The 25858-nt window shown below is 33.0% G+C and overlaps 1 protein-coding gene across 1 annotated transcript in view; it reads left to right on the forward strand.

Moving 5' to 3' along the window:
* Positions 1-25858, forward strand: part of PKN2 (protein kinase N2) — a 118433-nt gene that overhangs the window by 57693 nt on the left and 34882 nt on the right. Inside the window, exons 3-8 of the mRNA XM_006919385.3 lie at positions 511-665; positions 8307-8424; positions 9320-9465; positions 9548-9761; positions 21788-21973; positions 23272-23381. Of these exons, the coding sequence (XP_006919447.1) occupies positions 511-665; positions 8307-8424; positions 9320-9465; positions 9548-9761; positions 21788-21973; positions 23272-23381 (929 nt within the window). The remainder of the gene's footprint in view (positions 1-510; positions 666-8306; positions 8425-9319; positions 9466-9547; positions 9762-21787; positions 21974-23271; positions 23382-25858) is intronic.

Raw genomic sequence — 25858 nt, forward strand, 5'->3', positions numbered from 1 at the left:
TTGCATATCCTCATAGTAGAAAACAAAATGTAAAGGTTTTTATGTGTATGTTTAGTTTATTACTAATTAATGTTATCGTTATATTTTAAGTATCCTTAGTTCTATTTACAAAGAATTACTTTAGTATAATTTGTATGTTTGAACATAATTTGTTCTCTAACCAGTCACGTAATGAGTAGGGAATTTAGTTTAATTGTTGAATAGATTGGTCAAATTGATTTTTTTTTTAATTGAAAAATAATAACGTTGGAAGGACTTTGGGCTGTGATCTAACTGAGCTTCAGACTCAATGTAATCACTTCTACAGTATCTCTGGCAGATGGTCCTAGAACTCTTAAATATTTTCTTGGCTCGAATTCTTGTATTATCTTTAAGCATAAGGAAATTCCATTTAGATGACTTCAAGCTCATCTCAAATGCTATAATTCTTTATTTTTTGAAAATACTAACTTCCAATTTTAAGTAGCAGTTGGTCCTAGTAAAAATTTTACCATACTATTTAATTTACAGATTGCCCAAGGACTCCTGACACTCCCAATAGTGACCCTCGTTGTTCTACTAGCAATAATAGATTGATGGCCTTACAGAAACAATTGGATATAGAGCTTAAAGTAAAGCAAGGTGCAGAGAACATGATACAAATGTATTCAAATGGATCTTCAAAGGTAAGTACAGTAAATAAATGTAAGTGTATACCGTCAATCCTCATTATTCACAGTGTGACTAGCATGTATTCACCTATCCATTAAAACTTATTTGTAACCCCGATATCAGTACTTGTGGCACTTGCACAGTCTTTTGTGAACACGTGCAGAAGGGCAGAAATTTTGAATTATCTGATGTGCATGTTCACAGCTGAGGTTGAACAAGGTGACACTTCGCCTTCTTGTGTGAGCTCTTATACTATAAACAAGTATCCTTTAAACTGTCTATTTAGTATCTCATTTTTTTGCATTTTTGTGATTTTGGTGATTTTGCTCTTTAAACATTGTGTTATGATTTCTGAGACCATTTTAGCCTCCAAATTTGAAAGTATAGACAACAAGTTGGAAACATTTTTTTTTCCAAGTATAACTGACATTCAATATTACGTGAGTTTCTGGTGTACAGCATAATGCTTAAACATTTATAATACTTATGTAGCAGTTCCTCTGATAAGTCTAGTACCCACCTGGCACCATACATAGTTGTTAACAATATTATTGACTGTTCCCTTAACATTCCCATCACTATTTCGTAACTACCAATTTGTATTTTTTAACCCCTCACCTTTTTCACCCAGTCCCCCAGCCTCCCTCCTATCTGACAGTCACCAGTTTTGTTCTCTGTGCCTTCGAGTTTGTGTCTGCTTTATTTGTGTCTGTGTTTTGTTTTTTAGATTCCACATGAGTGAAATCATACGGTATTTGTCTTTCTCTATCAGACTTATTTTTTAAATTGCTCATTCCTACCTAGACCAATCCAGAAAAAAAAAAAAATTGGTTGTATGAGTAAATGGAACACAGGAACTCTCCATATTTGCAACTTAATCTGTAAATCTAAAATTTGTTCTAAAATAAAAAGGTTATTTTTTAAAATGTAGGCTCTAATGAGGTTTCCATCACTCCATACAGATTTTTAGGAAAGGACAAATAAAAAGACATGACATTCTAGCATTAGTGATTGCTTGGACTAAAATTCTGGGATCTTGGGGAATCGGGTATGGGCATATAACTTCTAATTGAATATCAGTGTGATGGAGAGCAACTAATGCAAATGTGTTTTTGTTCTGAGGTATAATGTAGACGAGAAAATGTTGAGAACCACTGAAGCAGATTATCATGAAGATTCTTTGTAATCTCAGGTCCTATAGTTATGTAATTTCTAAAAAGTCTTAGGAAGGTAGTTTTTTTATAAAATCCGCCTTTTTGCTCTCTTTCATTTCAGAGATTCTTCCCTCTGCAAATCATTGTTTTCTTCCATATTCTAATAGATATTTCTTAAATAATTTTAGAATGAAAGTTTAGGGATTTTTTTGTTGTTGTTTGGGAGTTCATTTTGTTTTAGTTTAGAAAGAATTTGAAATCAGGATGGGAGGAAATCTTTGCTTGGAGCTGTGCACCATATCTACCCACTCAAATAAAATTTGGGAAGATGCAGAAAAGAGAGAAATGTATATATGTTACAAACAATATTGTTAAATCTTAATTATGAGAATTAGAGTATATGATGTATTTTACAAAAATTTGAAACTATTTTCGGAGAAATATTTGTTTCTACTTGATACATTGCTTGTATGATATACTTGATAACATTAATTCACTAACCGAACATTTATTATCAATGGTAAAGTTTTTAGTTTTAGTATTGACCTTTAATTTGGGAGTTTTTTTTATCAAATGTTACTTTGGACTTTTTTTTTTTTTTAAGGCAAATATTGTGTTCTTGGAACTGTGAATGCACCGTGTTATGCTGTGTGTTTTAAAATTTGATTAACTCAGTCACTACCCTCTGAAAGTAAGGTTTTTTAATTTAGGATTAATGGATTAGATTGAAAGGTTCCATGAACCCTTTGAAGTTATAGGAAAAATGAGTGTTTATGTGGATAGATGGATGAATGAGAGGGCCATAGGTTTCATCGTATTCTCAAAGGGGTCTGTAACCACCGCCACCCCAAATTGAGCAAGGTTATGGACTTATTTAAAATGAAACAAATAGATAACTTATGATAACCACAGGTCCAAAATGAACAGGGCTGCGAGCAGACTGTTAGAACAAATAGGTATTTTTCAAATAGCTTTTATTTTTAATTAGATTTATTAATTTGAGAAGGAGTTAAGTGGAGGTCCAGAGCATATTAACAGCTGCTGTAGTTTCTGAGATAGACCTGCTAGTTATTTCTGTCTATATTTGGTCTTAACTGTTTTTGTTTCTCATCTTTAAACCTTTCAGAGAATCATAGTTTATCTTTACAAGATTAAGGATGATTGTAAATTGAAGTTACATGGGATGTTAATTTTTTTTCATTAAAGACTTGGCAGTTTGATAGCTGTTGTGCTGGGCTCTAGAGTATAAATGGGTACGAATGTAATAAAGAATAGTGCATTCATTATACATAGTAAGTGCTCAACAGGTCATATCCTGCTTTCAGGAGACCCACTATCTAAAAAGGAAGTATCACATGTAAATAATTACAATATATAATAGTGGTATGTACAAGTTACATTAGAAGCACAGTAGAGAAGAATCATTTAACTGCCAGAGAAATCATTAAAGTCTTAGTATAAGATTTTAAGGATGATTTGAAGTTGAAAGAATTACCTTCTAGGGCTGGCAATGCGGATAAACCCAGTATATACAGGAAGAACAAATCTGAATCTCCAGAAAGGAACCATTTTATTCGGAAAAAAATCCTTCTAGATCAGGGTTCCCCAACCCCAGTACCACAGACCAGTATCATGGCCTGTTAGGAAACAAGCTGCACAGCAGGAAGTGAGTGGCGGGTAGGTGAGCTCAGCTTCATCTGTATTTGCTGCCACTCCCCAGCATCACTGCCACTTCAGATCCACTTCAGATCATCAAGCATTGAATTCTTATAGGAGCACCGGTCCCTGGTGCCAAAAAAGGTTGAGGACCGCTGCTCTAGATGATTCCAACAGGGCTTTTTATTTGTTTCCCACTGGTAAAGCTCTAAGTGAGTGAGGTATAGTGAGAAGTGTAGCATAATTGAAAGACAAATCAGATTATAAAGTACTTTGGACAAAATTAAGCAGTTGAGATTCTATCTTAAAAGATGTATAGAGCTGCTGAAAGACTTTTAACAGAGAAAATACACAATCAGATTTAAAGTTTAGAAAGTTCACATCCATCTTCTTAAGACTTGAAGAATTAGAGAGAGTCAGGTCTACAGGCAGCAAGTTTAAGTAGGCTCTTGTAGTAATTCAGGTTAAACATGCTTCATCCCTCTTGTAACAGCAATGAAAGCAAAGAAAACAGATCAAAGCTATTTAAGTAGAATAAATATGTGGTATCTAGATATGAGGAAGAAGGCAGAATCAAATCTTAGATTGTTTATGTCGACAGACTGGTGAATGGTAATGCCCTTCACAACAATAGGTAATTCACAGTGGGGAGCAAATTCGGAGACAATGATGATTAAATCATTTTGGGAGTAAACAATCATCTTCAAATCTCTGTTTTTTGGATTCTATATGACAAAATTATTAACCCCAGTACACATTATACCCAGAGTCATCCTTTTAAAAGGTAAATCAGGTATATTTACATTCCTATTCAAAATCCTCCGATGGCTTTCTAGCTTGCTTAGAGCAAAATCCAGAGTCCTTACTATGACTACAAGTTCATATGTGATATACCCCTGGCTACTTCTGATCTTTTCTTCTAAAATATTTTCATTCTCTCTCCTTACACTCTAGCTGTACTGGCTTCTTTGATATCCCTCGAACATCCTAAACACGCTCTTACCTCAGGGTTTGTGTTCACCGTATCTCTGCCTAAATATCTTTTCTTAAGTACTTTCATGGTTTTTGTGACTCATCATTACAGTCTCTGCTCAGATACTACCGCTTTAGCAAGCTCTTTACAACTATCCTCTGTAGTCACCCCTGTCTCTCCTGTCTCTTACACTACATACCACTACCTGAAGCTATAATTTACACAATCAATTTCTTTATCATCTGTTATCAACAGAATGTAAATTTCATGGCTCTAAGTAGCATCATTGGTTTTCCGAATAATCTCAGGGATTGATAAGACATTGAAGAGAGATTTTCCATTCATATATTCAGATGACAAACCAAGCCATTTATTAAAATTTGAGGTTCTTTCTAGCCCTTTCATACTTTTTCCTCATGTAAAAATATCTGATGATCTATCCAGGCCTCCCTCTCCCCAATCTTCCAATCTCGATATATTCCAATCTTATTTATATTAATATTTGCCAAAACTTTTCTGGATTCCTTCAGCTAAAATTGATCTCATCTTCCTTTGCATATTTCTTTGGCTACTGTTAACATTCTAATACATATAATAATTATCTGTCTCCAATCAAACTAAGAGTAGAGTAGCATTGTAACTGATTAATTATTAAATAATTGGGTTAATTATTAAACTGATTATTTTCACTGGTGTGACAAAAATTAACACTTGCTAAGTAAGCCATAAATATGTGATGGAAAAATAAAGATAATGTTGGTTTATTTATTTCTGAAAGCTATGTGTATGATGTCTTTTATTGTAATATCCCACTATGATTTGCAAAACAAAAGTAATTATTTTTTATAAAATAAATATAATTTAAAAATATGCAATTTATGCTTTTTATTTATAATTGTAAAATATTGTACATTCAAAATATAACTATCAGGCATTGTAGAGTGCTAATTAACAATAGCTAATTAATAGGTGAACCATGTGAAATTGCTGTTCAAAATTAGTCAGACATTGGCATTTTCATTCAGTTCAATCTAATGTATGTAAAAATTTTTCCAAAGTTTTAGCATAAAAGCCAGTATTTCTCTAATACATAAACCAGTCCATATATTTTGGGCCTGCCATATCTCTTACATTGAACATATTAAGTGCTCAATAAAAATCATATGAATGCCCGAAAATATAAAACTGGCAGTAAAAATTTATTGGATGCTGAGAAGTATAAGACTGACATGTAGAAATGTAAATTGCTTGTAATATCTAATGTCAGTTTCACCATACTTTGACATCTGTGCATATCTTCCAGAAATCTGTGTGGGGAAATACATCTGCTTTTGAAATGAAATACAAGTGCTCTTTCTTGCATGTTGAAATAGTTAAGAAAGGTGTATACCTAAAGAAGTAAATGACAAACAACTATCTTTTCACATAGTAACAAATAATAAGAGTTGCTTAGTTGAAAACTATAGTATTAGATAGTTTACTTAATATTTATTTTACACTAAACTATTAAAATAGGATAATCATGATTTCTATTGCTCTAAAAGAGAACTTTTTAATGTGCTAGCAATATAATTTTAGTTTTATCTAATACATAGAAAAGCTTTATGTTTTAGAGAGTGGTATCCCCATTTACATAATTTCATCAAGGAACCTAAAGCTTACAGAAGGTAGGTAACCAACCCAAATTTACCAATATAAAAAAAGATTTGAGCCCAAGTCTATCTAATTGCAAAACATATCTGTCCATTAAATTAGGAGCTTTAGAATACTAAGTTTTTCTCTTACTCTGATCTGATCTCAAAGAAATAAAAAAGTTATTTCATATCTTCAGTTTGTCTAATGTTCCTAATACTAGATAGGAGGAGGAATCAAAGTAAGAAAAAAGTATTTTCATTTTAAATTTGGAAGGTGAATAGGTGTATTCATAAAGGCATATATAATAATTATAAACACCAAATTCAAGATAATATTCTTAATGATAAAGTATAATTAACAAATATTGTGTGTGTGTGCGTGTGCACACGTCTACTTCTTCATGGTGTAAATTAATATTTAGGGGACTTAGTAAACCATTTGAGTCTAATTCCTTATTTAATAAAGAACAAAATCTGACTAGAAGCTCTTAAATGACTGACCTTGGGAGCAGGAAAGAAATGGAAGAAAAATTCATAAATTTACTAATTGCTTTTTCCTTCACTGTATATTAACCTACTTTGGTATTTAATATATTTTAGCTCACTTTTTTTCCTTATATAATAGGAATATTATTTCTCCCACCACATACATCTCTCTCCACGCTGCACTTTATTCAGTGTCATAGTACTGTGTGGATATTTGACTTACTGAAATGATGCTGCGCATCTGATACATGTCTCTTAGTTTCTAGTCTTGAGTCTCCTGGAGAATATAGGTTGAGTGTATGCTATTTTATTTCCAAACTAATGGTGACTGCCTTAGAGATACTTGAATAATATGCAAAAATTGGCTTTTTTGTGGATAAGTGCTTTCTAACTTGATGCTCATTTTTATTATTGTTTTTTTTTTTGTTTTTTTTTTTGTGGATTGAAGCCTACTAGACTTTGACACCCAACGTAACTAAGCAAGAGATAGCATTAACTTCTGTTACTTGTCTCATATGAAACTTTTGGGGAAAAAATCCTAGTTTTCTATGGCTGTGGTAATTACCACAAATTTAGTGGCTTAAAACAACACAAATTTATTATCTTACAACTTTGCAGTTGAGAAATCTGAAATGGATCTCACTGAGCTAAAATCAAGGTATTGACAGGGCTGTGTTCCCTTCTGGAGGATGTAGGGCAGAATTTGTTTCCTTTTTCTTTCCAGCTTCTAGAGACTGCCACATTCCTTGGTATATGGCCCTCTTCCTCTGGCTTCAAAGCCAACAATGCCAGGTTCATTTCTCACATCACTCTGACCTCCTCTTCTGCCTTCTTTCCTCTTCCACGTTTAGGGACCCTTGTGATTATATTGGGCCTTCCTGGATAATCTGGGACAATTTCTATATTTTAAGATTGGATGATTAACAACCTTAATTCCATCTGCTAACTCAATTCCCTTTTGCCATGGAAGGTAACATATTCACAAGATTCCAGGGATTGGGACACGGACATCTTTGGGCGAATCATTATTGTCCTACCACAGTTCCTGTCAGTAATTTTCATTATTACTGAAACTAAACTGAGATACAACAGTAATATTATTTTACTTAATTTAAGACCTTTAAGTCTTAAGAGATGACTAGTTTATTCACTTATAACTTCCACTCTAGCTTTATTAAGGTCTCACTTTTTTTGACATTCAGGAATTTCAAAGGAACGTTTTCATCACTAGTGTTAACAAATGCTGTTTCCTTTAACAGAATTTAAGGGAACATAAATAGTATCTATGATTAGCTGTTTTTAAAATGTACCTCCATATATGAAGCTCCATGAAAATTTAACTGTTATGTAATGGAAGAGGAATAGGTTTTCTAAAATCTTTAGGCTTAATCACTGAGGCATCCATCACAAACAGTGCTTCCGACTGAGAGTTATTGACCATAGTACAGGAAAATTCTTTGTATTTTGTGTAAAGCAAAGAAAGAAAATTACAAATGTTAATTTGGATATTTTTAAACAGTAATAAGACTCACCAAATTGTCTTAACTAATGGAATTGTTTTTCTCTTTAATCACTCAATCCACTTGATAAGTTTTTAAAATAAATGTATCTACAAGTGTATATATGTTATAGTGTTATGGTGTTCTTTTAACTGCTGTTTTTCATCTGTTGATATCAATTGATCTTATTTAGAAGCTATGAAAATGCTTTTGTCTCTTTATCTGCTTACATTTTCAAACTTATTTTTAATAGGATCGGAAACTGCATGGCACAGCTCAGCAGCTACTCCAGGACAGCAAGACAAAAATAGAAGTGATACGAATGCAGATTCTTCAGGCAGTCCAGACCAATGAACTGGCTTTTGATAATGGTGATGGAATAGAAATAAACTGTCATTATTATTATGGGCATATGGTGCTAAATAAATTTTATGTAAGAAACTAGTGTTATCAAAAGTCGAAAGTCCCCTTTTCGAGGACCCCAAGCGGTGTTCTTTTTGAGTTCCGTGTGGCGAAGCCAATTACGAGACCGAAAGTGAACATTAACCGCGCAAGCTTTATTCTATGGCCAGAGAATGGAGAAGCGGGAGCGCAGCTCTCAAATCAGCTTCTCCCTTAGCTGTGGAGAGGTGGCTAAAATAAGAGTAAAAATGAAGGGGAGGTTTAGGTGAACAGCTAGGAAGAATATTCATAGCTTTTCCGGGGAGAGGAGGGAAGGGGCGGAGGCTTTTTCCGGTATCAAGGTTCCACCCTCCTTTTTGTTGTTTATGGTCTCGCCCAGCAGTTGTCAGCGATTGTCAAACTGTCATGGCGATGGGAGGTGTGTTATTTAGCATGGAGATTATATTATAATGAGTTTTAAATTTTGGGGGAGGTCATTTAGACAGTGATCTTGGTTTCGACTGGTTTCAGCAAGTCTCCACAAATTCTTAACTGGTGACCTGAGGCCTCCCTATTACCAGAGATAAGAGCACCGCAGAGGTTCAGCCAAGCCCTAAAGGCCTATCACGGGGTAATAGAAGCAGTAGTTTAAAATTAAGGAGGAGGAAGCATTATGTTTTTTTCTACTGAATTTTTATCTTTGAGTTTTGATTTAAAGAAGGCTCTCAGCATTATATGATAAGTATTACCTCAGTGTTTATTGCCTTAAGGACTAACTTTTGTTTTAACGTTGTAAGAATTCATTTCTTTTTCATGAGTTTTAATCACTGCATATTTGAAAGTCAAGTAAATGGTTCAATTAAGTTTTTTTTTTTCCTCCTCTAGCAAAACCTGTCATAAGTCCTCTTGAACTTCGGATGGAAGAATTAAGGCATCATTTTACGATAGAGTTTGCAGTAGCAGAAGGTGCAAAGAATGTAATGAAATTACTTGGCTCAGGAAAAGTAACAGACAGAAAAGCACTTTCAGAAGTAATTTTAAATAAAAATTTTAACAATATATTATTCAAAGATTGTAGTTATTTAAATGACAATTGTATTTTCTCTGTTAAAGGCTCAAGCAAGATTTAATGAATCGAGTCAAAAATTGGACCTTTTAAAGTATTCATTAGAACAAAGATTAAATGAACTTCCCAAGAATCATCCCAAAAGCAGTATCATTATTGAGGAGCTTTCCCTTGTTGCATCACCAACACTAAGTCCACGCCAAAGTATGATATCTACACAAAACCAATATAGTACACTATCCAAACCAGCAGCACTAACAGGTATGTTACACATATCTCCTGATTATTTTTGGTGTTTTAGACTACATCTGGTAGTGATTTAAATGAATAAAAAACATAGATTTTTAAAATATTGTGATAAGATTCACATAACAAAATTTATTATTTTAACCATTTAAAAATATCCAATTCAGAGGCATTGGTATATTTACAGTGTTGTATAACTATCACCACTATTTAGTTCCAGAGTATTTTCCTTACCCCAGAAGGAAAACCTATACTCATCAAGTAGTACTCCCCATTCTCTCTTCCCTTCAGTTCCTGGCAACCACTATTGGCTTTTTGTCTCTATAGATTTGTCTATTCTAGATATTTCCTATAAATGAAATTATATAATTTGTGGCCATCTCTGTCTAGCTTCTTTCATTTAGTGTACTGTTTTCAGGTTCGTTCTTGTTGTAGTATATTCTTTTTTATGTCTAAATAATATTCCATTTTATGAGTATATAGCATATTGCTTATATATTCATCAGTTACTGATTTCACCTTTTGACTCTTGTGAATAGTGTTGCTGTGAACATTTGTGTACAGGTTTTTTTGTTCGAACACCTGTTTTCAGTTATTTTGGATATATACCTAGGAGTACTAGGTCATATGGTAATTTTATGTTCATATTTTTAAGGAACCATCAAACTATTTTCCACAGCAGCTGCATCATTCCTCGGCAGCAATGTATGAAGGTTCCAATTTCCTCACCAACACATTTTTTAACCCTTTTCCCACTTAGAAAAAAAAGTGCATCTCACGTAGGAATGCTACATTTTCCAACATTGGACATTTTCAGCGATTGAACTACTAAAGACAATGCTAAAAATAGAATGATGTCATTTGTTTCCAAAGACTATCGATGTACTAGAGCAATGCAAAAATAATAATAAAAGCGAGATATTTCATGGCAAACTTTGGGGGTAAGGTTAGGCAAGCAAGATTTAATGAATCGAGTCAAAAATTGGACCTTTTAAAGTATTCATTAGAACAAAGATTAAATGAACTTCCCAAGAATCATCCCAAAAGCAGTATCATTATTGAGGAGCTTTCCCTTGTTGCATCACCAACACTAAGTCCACGCCAAAGTATGATATCTACACAAAACCAATATAGTACACTATCCAAACCAGCAGCACTAACAGGTATGTTACACATATCTCCTGATTATTTTTGGTGTTTTAGACTACATCTGGTAGTGATTTAAATGAATAAAAAACATAGATTTTTAAAATATTGTGATAAGATTCACATAACAAAATTTATTATTTTAACCATTTAAAAATATCCAATTCAGAGGCATTGGTATATTTACAGTGTTGTATAACTATCACCACTATTTAGTTCCAGAGTATTTTCCTTACCCCAGAAGGAAAACCTATACTCATCAAGTAGTACTCCCCATTCTCTCTTCCCTTCAGTTCCTGGCAACCACTATTGGCTTTTTGTCTCTATAGATTTGTCTATTCTAGATATTTCCTATAAATGAAATTATATAATTTGTGGCCATCTCTGTCTAGCTTCTTTCATTTAGTGTACTGTTTTCAGGTTCGTTCTTGTTGTAGTATATTCTTTTTTATGTCTAAATAATATTCCATTTTATGAGTATATAGCATATTGCTTATATATTCATCAGTTACTGATTTCACCTTTTGACTCTTGTGAATAGTGTTGCTGTGAACATTTGTGTACAGGTTTTTTTGTTCGAACACCTGTTTTCAGTTATTTTGGATATATACCTAGGAGTACTAGGTCATATGGTAATTTTATGTTCATATTTTTAAGGAACCATCAAACTATTTTCCACAGCAGCTGCATCATTCCTCGGCAGCAATGTATGAAGGTTCCAATTTCCTCACCAACACATTTTTTAACCCTTTTCCCACTTAGAAAAAAAAGTGCATCTCACGTAGGAATGCTACATTTTCCAACATTGGACATTTTCAGCGATTGAACTACTAAAGACAATGCTAAAAATAGAATGATGTCATTTGTTTCCAAAGACTATCGATGTACTAGAGCAATGCAAAAATAATAATAAAAGCGAGATATTTCATGGCAAACTTTGGGGGTAAGGTTAGGGCTATAATCTGTGAGTTATCTCAGGGCAAACGGGAAAAGGGCTAATTGCCATCCTAGTAGGTCTATTATTGAAAGTGGAGTTGTGAGAACTTCAACAAATTTTGTAGATTTGCCTATTTGTCCTTTTTTATATAAATTTTTGCTTCATATTTTCAGCCTTTCTTAAGTGCATATATGTTTATAATTTTTATATCTTCTTGATGGAATGACTCTTTTATCAAAATGTCTCATATTAATATACTCCCGCTCTCTAGCTCTCTTTTGATGACTATTTCCATTGAATATCTTTTTCTGTCTTTCCACTTTCAGTCTGTTTGTGTCTTTGGATATAAAATAAGTCTCTTTTAGATAGCATATAATTGGATCATGTTTCTTTTTGTTATTTCTACCAGTCTCTGCCTTTTATTTGAACAGTTTAATCCATGTATGTTTAGGGTAATTACTAATAAGGTACAATGCAATTCTGATGCTAACTGCTCAGAGTTAAGTCAAATTTCATAGTTAATAGCTCAGTTTCCCACAAGACTGCCCTCATTTCAGACACATCCTGCAAGCTTGGAGTTTCCTTCAACCACCTGTACTTCTGACCAACTGGATACAAATTCAGGGGTTCCCACTACCACCTCAAGCTCAGTAATTTTGTAGAACAACTCAGAGTATTCAGGAAAGCTCTATCTTTACAATTACAGTTTTCTTATAAAGGATACAAATTAGGACCAATCAAAAGAAAAGATAAATAGGGAGAGGTCTGGGAGGGCCCTAAATGTGAAGCTTTTTTGTCCTCAGCATCCATTACTCTCTCAGCACATTGTTTGCTGTCACAAACCAGGACTCTCACTTTAACTATGAGTATCTAGAGTTTTTATTGTGGTTTCATTACATAGGAGTTAATTGAATGAATCATCGGCCACTTGTTTGAAATTTAGTCTCCAGGCCTTCATCCCTCTCTGAAGGCTAGGAGGTCAAGCTGATATGTGTCTCAAAGCAACAGCCCTCTCTCTAATCATATGGTTGGTCTTTCAGGTATATCCAGTGCCCCTATCCTAAAACTGTCTAGGGACCCACCATAAGTCACTTTATTAGTATAAACTTAAATGTGATCTGAGGGGCCTACTATAAATAACAAAGACACTGCTCTCACTGGGGCAATTACAAGGGTTTAGATGCTTTTCAAGAACTAGGGACAAAAACCAGCGAAATTCTTTATTATACAACAAAAAGGCTTACTTCTGCCATTTTGTGATTTGTTTTCTATTAGTCTTAATTTTTTTTTTCCTGAATTCCTTTGATACTTCTTTTTTGTGTGTGTTCAGTTGAATTTTTCTAGTTTACTTTTTTGATTCTCTCCTTGGATTTTTTTTTTTCCTGTATATCTTTAAGTTATTTTCTTAGTGGTTACCCTGTTGATTACAATTACCATCCTAAATTTATAACAACCTTGTTTGAATTGATACCAACTTATTTTCAATAGCCTACAAAAATTCTGCTCCTATAGAGCTGTGCCTCCCTGTCTTTATATTGTCACAGATTGTCTTTATACTTTGTGTGTCCATTAACATAGACTATAATTACTGTTATGCGTTTGTCTTTTAAGTCGTAAAGGAAACAGTTACAAATCAAAAATACAGTACGTAGCTTTTATATTTACTTATAAGCTAGTTTTATTGTTATTTTTTCTGACTTTAAGTTACTGTCTAGTGTCCTTTCATTTCAATCTGAATGACTTCTTTTAGCAGATCTACTAGTGACAGATTCTCTTACCTTTTGTTTATCTAGGAATCTTATTTTCTCCTTCATTTGAGGAATAGTTTTACAGATTTTTGGGCTGACAAGTTGTTTTTTTTTTCTTTCAGCACGTTAAAAATATTATACCAATTCTTTCTGGCATTTATGCTTCTCATGAAAACTAGACTTTTAATCGTATTGAGAATTTCTCATTATTGATGAGTTGCTTCTCTCTTACTGCTTTCAAAATTCTCCTTTGTCTTTATTTTTTCACAATTTCATCATAATGTGTCTCAAAATGATAATCTCTTTTGAGGTTATTCTATTTGGATTCTTTGAGCTTCTTCATGTGTATATCCATGTCTTTCATCAAATTTGGGGAATTTTGGCCATTTTTTCTACACATATTCTTTCTGCAACTTCCTCTCTCTTCTCTCCTTATGAGACTCTCATAATGTGTATTTTTGTATTCTTCATGGTATCCCACAGGTTGCTTAGTCTCTGTTTCCTTTTTTTGTTTTTGAGAACAACAAATGTTTATTGATATACAAACATGTGAGAATGGGGCAGAGACCATATGTAAACACAAAAACAAGCATTAGTTTTCATGGATATCAGAAATTACAAGAGTGAGGCAAGCATCAAGAGTCAGAGTCTTCCAAGTAGCAAGCAACACCCATAAACCCTGTCCACAAACACATCATGTCTCTCTGGTTTGAACCACCAAGATCTGTTCCAAAAACTTGACTTTCATAGAGCTCCAAAAGGTGGTCTTATAAAGGCCCTTAAAGTAATCAAACCTTGTGACAAATTGGTTAGGTCAGTGGCAAACCATCTTTAATTCTGTTAACTTTTACCTCCTGATTTGTTTAGTTTTACTTTTAAATGGGAACATTCACATTTATTGTTATGTCTTATTAATCAGTTTACTCTTTTATCATTATAAGTATTTCCTTTTATTTCTAAAAGTACTCTTCGACTTGTAGTTTACTTTGTCTATTAGTAGTAGAACCATACCATCCTCATTCATAAAGTAACCTAGTGAATTTTTTCCATCCTTTTATTTTCAATCTGTTGGGGTTTTTTTTATTTATTTAAAGTGAAATATTTTATATATATCATGTTGGTGGCTCCTTTCTTGTTATCTACCCTGAAAATCTAATTGAAGTTATTAGTCCACAGTGTTTTTTTTTTTTTTTTAAGAGCGTTATTTATATAATCATCCCTCAATATCCTTGGGATTTGTTCTAGGACTCCCTGCAGATACCACATTCTAAAAAGATACTCAAGTCTCTTATATAAAATGATATAGTATTTGTATATAACCTCCAGATGCAGAGAGCCATCTGTATACATAAACTGTGCATATTCGATGTATAGAATTTGAAAACTTTTGACATATCAACCCTAGAGATTTCCATGTACCCTTTATGAACCTTCCTTGTACTGTTATTTTTGACATGTATTTAATTCTACAGTCTTGATGTTTGAAAAGCGTTTGCTCTTTTTTCTGTTCATCTTTTCCTGACTTTTGTACTTCTATTATTCTGTTTCATTTCCTATATAGCCTTTTAGTTATGCCAGTGTGTGTGTGTGTGTGTGTATGTGTGTATTTATTTATTGTTTGCTTTAGAGATTCAGGTATACATATTGAACTATACAGTGTTACTTCACTTGACTACAGTCACCATTCTCACACTAGCTCAAGGTAGTTGCAGTTTCAGCATTAGATGGCACTATATTCCTTTCAGTGATGTCATTCATTGATGAAGCTGGGTTTCCCTTCATTGCTGTCATAAGAAATGCCATGTAAAAATCATAGTGAAATAGGAAATAAGGATGGCAGTTTCCAATCTAATTCCAAAGTCTGAGCCATTGTACGGTGCTTAGCACATATACACATCCCCCTTAGGAATTACCTGTGGTTATTTAAAAGTGAAATAAGATTACTTTTTCTTTCAAGTTATGTATATTATGTTTTCTTCAAATAGTTATTAATTTTTTACAATATCCAATGAAACTGAACTGTGAGGTATATTTTTCAGACTAGGAGAACAGTGAAAAAATTTATACACTAGGGTACTGTGAAATGAGAAAGCTTGAGAACCTCTGGTCTAAACCTTTCATTTTATTTAAAATGTTTTAAATATTTATTATTTAAAGCTTTTTTTTAATCTTCTTTTTTTATCTTCTGTAATTCCTACCATGAAACTTTTATCACAATTAAACTGGTTTGTGCATAGTGCTTCTTGAATGCCTTTACCTTATTATCCACCTTTAATGTATTTTTTAAAATAAAACTGAAATATAGACCTGTGAGGAACAAAAACTTTGTCATCTACCTACATGTAACCCTGGTCCCTAACACAGAACCCTTTATACATTCAGCAGATACAGTAGTCTCCCCTTATCTGAGGGGAATACGTTCCAAGACCCGCAGTGGATGTCTGAAACCACAGGTAGAACTGAATCCTATATACATTATATTTTTTCCTGTACATACATATCTATGATAAAGTTTAATTTATAAATTAGGCACAGTAAGAGATTCACAACAATAACTACTAGTAAATAGAACAGTTATTGTAATAAAATGTAATAAAAGTTGTGTGAATGTGGTATCTCTCCCTCACTCCTGCATCCTCTTCTAGCTCTTTCAAAATATCTTATTGTACTATACTCACCCTTCTTCATATAATGTGAGATGACGAAATTCCAAATCTGTTCCTGAATGTATATAACCATTCCTTACTTGCAGTAAATGGCTTGATACCACTCATTTCAGGGAATCCCTTTCTGAAGTCTTCGTTTAGGCTCATACTTGTACAACATGTGCCATCAGTTGGAACATGTTTTCTGTTCATGTCTCTGCCCACAAAGTTAGTGCCTTTCCCATCTTATCTAAGCACTTAGCATGCACTATGGCCATAACTTTTATAGTTTGAGGTGGAACAGCAAAACTAGCACAAATTTCTTTTTTTTTTTTTTTTTTTCACAGTTTTACCTATAGATTTGTTCTTATTATAGATCTTGGCAACCTCAGCATACAGTTTTCTTCCTTAAGTTGAAAATTTTCACCTTTTCAGTTAGAGGAAGCAGTTTACAGCATATCTGAATTGCCACCATCACTACCCTTGCACTTTGGGGCCAGTAAGTAAAATAAGGGTTACTTGGACACATCCCAAGTAGGAAGGTGCAAGATTTCATCATATGACTCAGAATATTGCACAATTTAAGATTTATGAATTTTTATTCCTGGAATTTTTCATTTAATGTATTTAAGACTGAGGTTGGCAGGTAACTGAAACCATGGAAAGCGAAACTGCGGATAAGGGAGCACTACTTGGTAAATATTATTTAATAATAAGGCAGGGACTATAACTTATCTAAGTTTCACTATCTTATGGTTCAGTGCTAAACACATCATTAATATTCCAGAATTTCTGAATGATTCATTGATTAAAATGTTTGTCGAATATTTGGAAATTAACAATATTTCTAGAAAATAATTAAAGCCATGTTTCAGGAAGTCAGTTGATACTGCTAGAAATTTTTTCCTTTTCTATTCTGATCTGCTTCTCTCCTCAATCCTTTAACCTCTTTTCAGTTCTCTGTTTCCCTTTTCTTCATTCTTTTAGTGAACTTTATTCAGTTAGATAAATCTCCAGTCTAAAAGAAGTATATTACAATTCTTAAGACATTTTGTTTCTAAAAAAAAGTTCTTTAAGTTTCTACTGGACCTTAAACTATGGGGTAACTAGGAAGAGAAATAGTACTTATATTAATAAAGGACTAAACATGCTGAAGGATTATCATGGATAAGTAGTATGAGCATTTACTGTCACAAGTTTTTCACTGAATGGTATTATTTATGGTTTATGTCATTTATACTCTAATTTATTTTGTCGTATGATTATAATACTGAAACTTGCATGTTTGTTGCTACTTTGACATAAGATATAATTGAATCTTTTTGGTCCATATTTTGAGATATTTGCTAGTTTTTATAAAAGATTGTCTCAAAATGTTATTCAGTTGTAGCAAGACGAAATGCTAAACTAGTAAAATAGATATAAAATAGTTCTTCAAGAAAGTTAAATAAAAATGCATTTACTTGTTCTAATGGAATTCATAGGTACTGCTTATGAATATCAACATTTACCTCTTAGATTTGCTTGCTTTAAATTTTTCATATTGTAGGTTATAAAAGTAAAAAGTATTTTAAGCTATTTCTAACATATGATTATGTGCAGTTACAATTGTTACCGCATAAAAGAAACTTCTAGATGCTTAACAAACATCTTAAATCCCTCCAGATATTTTTTTTTAATGAAAGCAGGTGTTGAGCATTGTCATCTCCTAATAGTTGAAATTAATAAAATATTTAATAAGATTCCAGGGTTTGAAGTAGTAGCCAAATGTTTCCTGTTTTCCCAGGATGACTTTGATAGCTGAGCAGTTACAGTGGAAATGAGCTAAGTTTGCCAGTTTACCAACAAAACACACACACGTACATACACACAAATATAAATCGTTTCTTTTAAACTAAACGTAAAACGAAATCCATTATAGTTAATCTGCCTTAACATTTTACAGTTAGATAAGATTTCCATATATTAACCAAACATAGGATTGAAGCTTCCTTCACCTCAACTTTAGCAGCTTGATTGAGACATAATTTACATACCATAGAATTCACTCATTTTAAGTGTATAAGTTTATGAATTTTAGGAAATATGTATAGTTGTGCCACCACAGAACAGTTTTGTTGAGGTATAATTGAAAAATACAATAAAATAAGTGTTTAAAAGTGTGATTTGAGAAGTCATGTATTTAAAATCATGAAACCATCACAATCAAGATAATTATTATATTTGCCATCCCCAAAAGAGTCCTCAAGTGCGTCTATGTAATTCCTCTTTCCTGCCCTTCTCTTCCTCTCTTTGCCAACAACTGACCCAGGGAATCACTGACCTGTTTTCTGTCACTAGATATTAGTTCGCATTTTGTAAACTTTTATATCAATGGAATCATAGTATATACTACTCTCTTTGTGAGTATGGGAAGAGGAGTAATCTGTCCTTTTGACTCTGAATAGTTTGATGTTCTGTGTTGTGTATCAATAGTTCCTTTCTGTTTATTAGTAATACTTAATTATGTGGGATATACCATAATTTCATTTTCATATTTACCTATGATCGATATTTGGATTGTTTTCATTTTGTACTTTTTCAAACATAGCTGCTAATAACATTCATGTACAGTTTTTGTGTAAACATAGATTTCAATTCACTTGGGTAATTACCTAGGAATGGTATGGCTGAATCATATAGTAGTCTGTTGATAATGGATTCTTTACCCATTTTTATATCTGAAAAAGTCTTCATTTTGAAAGATGTTTTCAGTGCGTTTAAAATTCTAGCTTCACAGTTTACTTTTTTCTCAGTTCTTTAAAGCTGTTGCTTCTTTCTTGCTTTCATTGTTTCTGATGAGAAATCACTGCCATCCTAATCTTTGTTGTAACATGTCTTTTTTCTCTGACTGCTTTTAATATTTTTTTCTTTATCACTTGTTTTGGTAAATTTGATTATCATAAGCTTTGGTGCAATTTACCTATTTTTCTTTTGCTTAGTGTTCGTTAAACTTCTTGGATACTTCCTGGGTTTATTGTTTTCAAAGATTTGGAAAATATTCAGCCATTATTCTTTCAAATATATTTTCTGTCCCCTCTCCACTTTACTCTTCATCATATATTTGGCCACTTGAAGTTAAACTCATAGTTCACATATGCACTGTTGTTATTTTTCCCCCAAGTCTTTCTGTCCCCTTTTTTTAAATCATTTCTATTGCTATAGCTTCAAGTTCACTAGCCTTTTCTTTTGCAACCCATAATCTGCTACCAATCTCATCCAGGGTCATTTTTTTTAAATCTCAAGTATTGTGGTTTTCATCTCTAGAAATGCGTTTTGTGTCTTTTTGATTTCTTCCATGTCTTTACTCAACTTTTTTAATAGATTGAATATAGATATAATAACTGTGTGAATATCTTTATCTGTTAATCCTAACATTTATGTCAGTTTTGGATTGGTTTTCATTTGACTTTTTTGTTATTATAGTTCTTAGTTTTCTGTTTGTTTGCTTATCTGGTGTGATAGGCAGAATTTCAGGAATGAAATTGGAATACCTCCCCTGTGAGTAAAATAAAACATCACTCTGTGATAGTATGTTATGTAGAAAGGGAATTTTGCTTATGTGCTTAAGGATTCTAATCAGTTGACTTTGAGTTAGTGTGTAAAGGGCAATTATCAGGGTAGGCCTTATATAATTCCATGAGCCCCTTAAAAGGAGAGAATTTTCACTGACTAATGGCAAAAGGAGAAGTCAGAGAAACCTGAATCATGAAAAGAATTCTCTGTGCCATGGCTGGCTTGAAGATGGATGTGCCATGTGAGGAGGAATGTAGGTGGGTGGCCTCTAGAACTTGAAAACAGCCCCTAGTTGTTAGCCAGCAAGAAAATAGTATCACCAATCCTGTGTGCAAGAAACTGGATTCTGCCAACAACCTGAATGAACTTGGAAGCAGATTCTTCTTCAGAGCTTCCAAGATAAGAAGAGTCTTGTCTGGGAGACACAATGCTGTCAGCCTTGTGAGATCTTTAGCAGAGTACAGAACAGCCCGTCTAGATTCTGACCTACAGAACTGCAAGATAATAAATGGGTATTGTTTCAAATCACTACATTTCTGGTCATTGATAATGAATGCAGCAATAGAAAACAAATATAGCTGATAATCTCTGATTAAATGCCAGACCTTTTGAATTTTAGTTTGTTGGGTACTGAATATTTGTATATTCCTGTAAATATTCTTGAGCTTTGTTCTAGGTCACAGTTAAGTTACTTGGAAACAGTTTCATCTTTTGGATATTGCTTTTGAGATTTGTTATGTAGGACCAGAGCATCATTTAGTCTAAGGGTAAATATTCTCTACTACTGGGGCAAGACTGAATACTTGATCAAGGGAACCCTCTATATGTCTCAGTAGTTCTGTCTCTGCCCATCTGTCTGCTTTCCTTTACACTGCCTGTGAACTCTAGCCACTTTGGTCAGTTCAGTTTCAATTTTGTCTCCTTAGCTCAGGTAGTCCACTTGGCTTCACCTGAGATTCACACTGCCGGCTCTGTGTTCTGGATATTCTCAAGGGAGTAAGCTGGATCAGTTTTAGAGTTCATCTCATTTATTTCCCATCTCTTAGGGATCGCTGTTCTTCATTGTCCGATGTCCAATGTCTTTAATACTTTTTTTCAAATATTTTGTCAAATTTTTTTAGTCATTTGAGTTGAAGGCAATCAAGTCCCTTTTACTGTTAAAAGTCATTTGGTTACTTTTAAATAATTAATAACTTTACATAAAATTAAATTTAATCATTTAAATTTAATGGCACAACTTTTACCAGGAAATACTCCTTCAAAAGTGTTCTGCCATGTGCAATATCTAAAATTTTAATACTGAAGCACCATTTTTAAGTTCTAGTACACTACATCTAGCTTAAATGATGACAAAGCTATATCTCTCGATGCCCTAACTCACATTTTCTCATTTTCATTTGAACACTTTTAGTATTTATTTGTCTAAGGAAACGGCAATTATTTTGTGCTTAGATAATTACAACCCATAATTATTTTACTAAACTATTAGAATGGAAAGATAATGTTATTTTACATCTTCAAAAAAAAACAGGAATCTATTTATGGGAAAAAACCTGTAAAGTCCCTTTCTATGTTAACTACATAACTATTAAATGCAGTTGTTATTCACATGGTAAGATTGCTCATTTCTGTATATTTATTTTAATAGGCGCATTATTTAGAATTATGTTTCCCCTCCCACGTGCTCTATCCACATGGTTCTTTAATTCTTCCATATAATTACAGAAATGAGTATTCAGATACACAAGAAGTTTATGTAACTTGTTTTATGCTCTACAGTTTTTCGGAGGTGCCATTCTTCCTATAAAATTTCTTATAGCGTTGTCTTAAGAGTTTTCAATAGGTATTTCTAAAATAGGAAAGATAATAGTTATCTCACAGATCCTCTGAGAGAAAAGATTTTACTATTTTAGCAGATCTTTTTTCCCCGTTTCTGAATAAGTAACAAAGACATAGTTATATATATTAAAAATTGACGTTCTTATTTCATATATTTTTTTATGCTAACAGGTACTCTGGAAGTTCGTCTTATGGGCTGTCAAGATATCCTAGAGAATGTCCCTGGACGGTCAAAAGCCACATCGGTTGCACTACCTGGTTGGAGTCCAAGTGAAACCAGATCATCTTTCATGAGCAGAACGAGCAAAAGTAAAAGTGGAAGTAGTCGAAATCTCCTAAAAACCGATGACTTGTCCAGTTCAGTAACCAGATTTTTTAAAAATCTTATAACAAATTAAAGGGTCTATGCAAAAGACTTAGCACTGGGGACAGGAGAATGGGGAGGGTCAAAGTGGGACAAAAAACTTTAAAATTATGATTTCCATAATTTAATTTTTTAAAAAACTATACTGACGGGAAAACAAAAACAAAAAAATTTACTTTATTGAAAATATATTAGAAAACTGAATTCTTAAACGGCATTAATTCTTTTGGAAGATTGAAATATTGAGCATCACTCTTTATGCCAAACTAAAACAGAGGCAGTGGGACTTGTCACATCTTGATTCTTTTAATGGTATAGTGACACTTCTAAACTAATATTGAACTTTTGATAACTAACCACTGGACCAAACATGTTAACTAAGATAGAAACCCAGTATCCCAGCAGTAGACTGAAATGGGGAAACAGGTAAACATGGTAAGGGTAAAATGTAGCAGGTTTATGAAGCACTTAGGAGACGTTCTAAAGTGTAATTATAAATCGTGATATAAATGTATAACTGAAGGGAAAGGCACATGGCATTTTAGCCCATTTCAGAATACAAAGGTGAGTTTGTGCTTTCCTGTAGATAGACTTTAGGAAAAACGTGAAAATAAAAATTGTCTAAGGTAATAAACTTTATAAATAGCAAATATAGAGGGGAGGAAACTGGATGATTGTTATTGATATACAGTTAACTTTTGAACACCATGAATTTGAACTACGTGGATCTACTTTTATGCAGCTTCTTATCAGTAAATATGTACAGTACTATAAATATACTTTTTAAAAAATACTTTTTCTCTAGTCTATTATAAGAATGCAGTATATAAAACATATAACATACAAAATATGTGTTATTTGACTGTTATTAGTAAGACTAATGGTCAACAGTAGGCTATCAGTTAAGTTATATGCGGATTTTTGACTATGCAAGGGGTCAGCACCCCTAACTCCCTCATCGTTCAAGAGGCAGCTCTACAAACACACACACATACATTGTGATACATTGTGTCAAACAGCTACTGGTCACCAGTTAGTCCTTTCAGTTATATTCTAATATAAATGATATAAATAGCAGTTAATATTTTTGTTTTTGTCATACACAGAATAATTCAGGAGTATCTAGTGGCGGTATATGTATATATAGAACTAGCCATTTAATATTCAAAAGCTTCAGTATTGAAAAAAAACATTTTCAAAGGATTATAAGAGTTTTGTTGCTATTAAGCAGTGGTATTTCTGTTTTAAAGGTTTTAAAATATTTAAGCAAGTTTATAAATTGTAATTACAGATGATGTCTGTGCAGTTTTGAAGCTAGATAATACTGTGGTTGGTCAGACTAGCTGGAAGCCCATTTCCAATCAGTCATGGGATCAGAAGTTTACACTGGAACTAGACAGGGTAAGACGATAAATTTTCTACTTGAATTTTTATTATATTTATAGTTCATTTTGGATGTAAATTTTGCTTTATAAGACTTTGAGAAGTTTTATTTTAACATAATAGAAGAACCTAGTATTTTTGTTATTTTTCACCTGATAACTTATACATAAATGTATCTACTTTAAGATAGAAGTGAATATCATATTGCTGTACTTAGCTTTATTTGTGCAGTGATATGAAAATGTGTAGTTTGTATTAACCTGAAAGATCAACAACCAGGTGAGATCTAATGTTGATATATATTTGTTTATTTGAATAATACACTCTCTAACCACTAAGGTGATTCTTCTGGCTCACCATTTGTAGGTTATATTATCAAAGCTGGATTTGAAATAAGCTATTCTGATCGGTCATCCAGCTCTCCATGTGTCTCAATGGCTTTTATGAATAATGTGAATGGCTAGAAAGCAGTGTGTAGCCATGGAAGTTAACTTGGACCACATTAGATTTCAATCCATGATGATAAATAATTGTTTTTAGATTTTAATACATCCATTGAGTATGGTAAGAAAATATTAAAATTTAATCATAATTTTATTTAAAAAGAAAGATAAGCTTTATCATTTAGTATTCAGAATGATGGTATATGTGTCATTTTTAAGATTATATGTATTAATGAAAGCACATTTATGATGCTTAATGATGATATGAGGTGGTGATTGCTACTCTAGTCTCTGCTTGTAAAATATTTTTCCTATTATTTTTTCTAGCCTCACAGTCAGCATTGTAATCAGGCCCTCAACATTGCTTTTCTTGGTTCAAATACTGTGTCTGCCACTTAAATGTTGTATGTACTTAAGCAAAACCCTTAACCTCTTATACCAGTTTTCTTATCTTTAATGGTGTCTACCTCACTGAGATTTGTGAGAATTAAATCCATGTAAAAATCTGAGACTCATGGTAAGAACTCGATTAGTGTTCGCTATTTTTTACTAAAGTAATTTACTAGCTATTCTCCATATGTCTGAGAACCAAACTGATCTTCACAGAACACTACTTTTGTCTTAGCATCCATTCTCTGATTTAGGGTCATTCATTTATTCATGAAAAGTTATAATGAAATTATTCGTTTACTTAATCAACAAATATTCATTGATACCTGCTGTATTCCAGGCACTTCCACATAGTAAGAGGAGCAACAAACAACATATGCAAGGTTTCTCAAGGAATTTATAGTGCTTTTATTAAAGTGCTTTTCAGTATATATCTGATTCTTACAGACTTTTTAGCATTACATCTGAAATTGGGTATGAATCCACCTTAAACATACCTTTATTTTGATGATTTCAGTTTAAATGATATTGAGGACTTCAAATGCTAGGCTAAGGTGTTTATACTGGTTGGTATTGGGTATGAGGAGACATAATGGAAAAATTGTTCTTTGAATTTTTATGAAGAATGAATTTGAGAAAGGAGAGACTAAAGGCATATAAATTGACAGGAGGCCATGCCAATACTACAGCTGTAAGAGAATGAGAGCTTGAAATAAAATGTGGCAGTAGGAATAGAAAGAGATATATGTGAGATATGAAGGAAAAATGAGTAACTAATTGGATATGAATACAGAGGAAGGAATTTATAGTTTTTGAGGAAAATGATGCCTCAGAAGTCAGCAAAGATCTGTGTTGGAGGGGCTTTTTTAGCAGTGAAGTAAAGATGTGGAAGTAGAGATTAGAGCTGGATAAGTGGATTTGGAGGTCATCTGATTAGAGGTTGTGCAGTGAATGCCATCCAAGTGGATAAAGTCAATCTATTTATTTCACAAATATTCATTGAACATTTTATATGTGCCAAGCCTTTTACTAGATTCTAGGTTTATAGAGATAATATATGTTCATTGCTATAATTGAATTCTTAAGCTTAATAATCATTCATTTTTTGTTCTGTACTCAGCATCATTCTAGATGCTGGTGATGATTAATCGAAATAGTTCAAGTCCCTGTACTTATGGACCTTATATTCTAATGAAGTAAAGTAGATAGTAAAGTTTTTAAAAATCTATAAATTTTTTTTAAAAATTTATAAATCTTATAAATAAGGTAGTATTATTAAATTGGGGGTAAGGGGGGCTACTTTAGACTAATTAGAGAAAGTCTCTTTGAGAAGGCTACATTTGACCTGAAACCTGATGGGTGAAAAGTTGCCATCCTTGCAAACATCCAGGGAGAGTGTTCCCAGCAGACGGAACTCCCAGAGGTAGGAGAGAATTTGATATCTTGTAAGAATAAAAATCGTGAGACCGAACGAAGATCAGTGTGAAGTAAGAGAGCAAATATAGATAGGTGACAGAGTGCTAGAGTCTTTATAGGCTGTGAATTAGAAAACAATTGAAGGGCTTTTAATAGGGGAATTGACATCATCTGATTTACCTGTGGTAAATAATCTGACAGAAATAAGCACCACGTACTATAAAAGCTAATAAAGAGTTACTAACC

Source organism: Pteropus alecto, unplaced genomic scaffold (assembly GCF_000325575.1).
Source record: "Pteropus alecto unplaced genomic scaffold, ASM32557v1 scaffold25, whole genome shotgun sequence".
Classification (NCBI taxonomy): Eukaryota; Metazoa; Chordata; class Mammalia; order Chiroptera; family Pteropodidae; genus Pteropus; species Pteropus alecto.